The sequence below is a fragment of the Scyliorhinus canicula genome, chromosome 29, assembly GCF_902713615.1.
Source record: "Scyliorhinus canicula chromosome 29, sScyCan1.1, whole genome shotgun sequence".
In the NCBI taxonomy this organism is placed as follows: Eukaryota; Metazoa; Chordata; class Chondrichthyes; order Carcharhiniformes; family Scyliorhinidae; genus Scyliorhinus; species Scyliorhinus canicula.
In genome coordinates, this window is record NC_052174.1 from 197,198 (window position 1) to 198,706 (window position 1,509).

The following is a 1,509-nucleotide window of genomic DNA, read 5'->3' on the forward strand; positions in this document are numbered from 1 at the left end:
TCAACCTTTATCATATGGCATGGCGGAGCAGGTTTGGGAAGGGTCAGATGCAAAATTTCTGCTCCTGTTTTAAATGTTTTTGTCTGCTTTTTCGTCTATACCCGTCTTTCAACGTGTTATCAATTCTCCATCTGTGAATTTCTCTCTCGCGGATCAGCTGTTAGTATGTCGACCATCCAACATTACCATTCTCATATGGTTCGTTATGATGGATTTGCCTCGTCCTTCGCCTTCCCATGTATCGAATTCTTATGGGTATGCCGACTGCCCATCTCTCTCCATCTCACATTTCAACTTCCTTTTATCTTTAGGTCATTCAGTTCCGGTGCCTGCATTAAACATTCTATGATTTACATAATTTAGCCAGTAGGTTGAAGGGATATTTGACTGCATTCTTTACCTCCTGTCTGAATTTAGCCTGGATGACGGTGTAAATGCAAGTGTTGGTGCAGGAACTGAGGAGCTGCAGCATATTAGCTGTGGAGTCTGTGAAATAAAGAGGGTCTTTCACAGAGTAAGAATGGATCTGTGCAATGCGGCGGTAAATATAAAATACCACCTGCATCATCCATAACAGAATAAAACTGCCAGATATGCTGAAAAGTAGGACAATGGATTTCCTCCTGTGCTCCATTTCCGGGTCCCTCTCATTCTCGGCATTCGTCTGGCCACGGAGTGCCCTCCGAATCCGGCTGGCCAGTAAAATACGTCTGACTGTCAGAAGATTGAGAAGCAAAATAAGAAAGAACGGGACACAAGGGGTTAAAATGACGTAAAATATGACAAAGCCGGCCCAGACAGTGGAAGTGAAGAAGCTGGTTTTGGTGATACAATGCCAGGGAACGTTATCAATGATATATTCAGGTTCATGTCGGAAATACCAGGGGAGAGACACTAAAAAGCCCAGTAAACTCACTGTCCCTATCAGCCTGCTTGCTGTTTTTTCGGTGCAATATTTTGTTTTCAGCTCCTTACAACAAATAGCCACAAACCGGTCAAAGGTGAAACCCACGGTGAGCCAAACAGACACCACAGTTGCTGTGAAAACCAAGAAGTAAACAATACTACACACGGGAGTGATGAACATGAATGAATCTGGGAAATAAAAATCCACAACCCTGTATAATATCGGTTCAGCGATAACAACCAGAAGATCGGCCGCCGCCATTCCCACCAGGTAGATGGTAATACATCTGGAGAGACCGCATTTTCCACGTGACAAAATGACAATCGCCAAGACGTTGACTGGAATACAGAGAAAATGAAGCAGATCAATAACTGAGCGAATATGGATCGACACCATCAATACATTCTGATCATATTAGCCAGAAGGTTTCCTGCTGATCACTATGCACTGCCTTTGCACCGTCCAGGAGCCAGTTCGGAATGTCTCCTGCTGATTCCAATGTACTGCCTTTCCACCTTGTTGGAGCCAGTTCTCCTCCATGGTAAGGTTCAGCTGGAAGAGGAGCTACAAAGGAGTTTGAAATAAATATGATTCAGTGAAAA

The 1,509-nt window shown here is 43.9% G+C and overlaps 1 protein-coding gene across 1 annotated transcript; it reads right to left on the reverse strand.

Moving 5' to 3' along the window:
* Nucleotides 1–343: 343 nt before the first annotated feature.
* LOC119958272 (probable G-protein coupled receptor 139) lies at nt 344–1,303 on the reverse strand. The gene has a single exon (XM_038786702.1). The coding sequence runs from the start codon at nt 1,301–1,303 to the stop codon at nt 344–346; it is 960 nt and encodes a 319-aa protein (XP_038642630.1).
* Nucleotides 1,304–1,509: the final 206 nt, after the last annotated feature.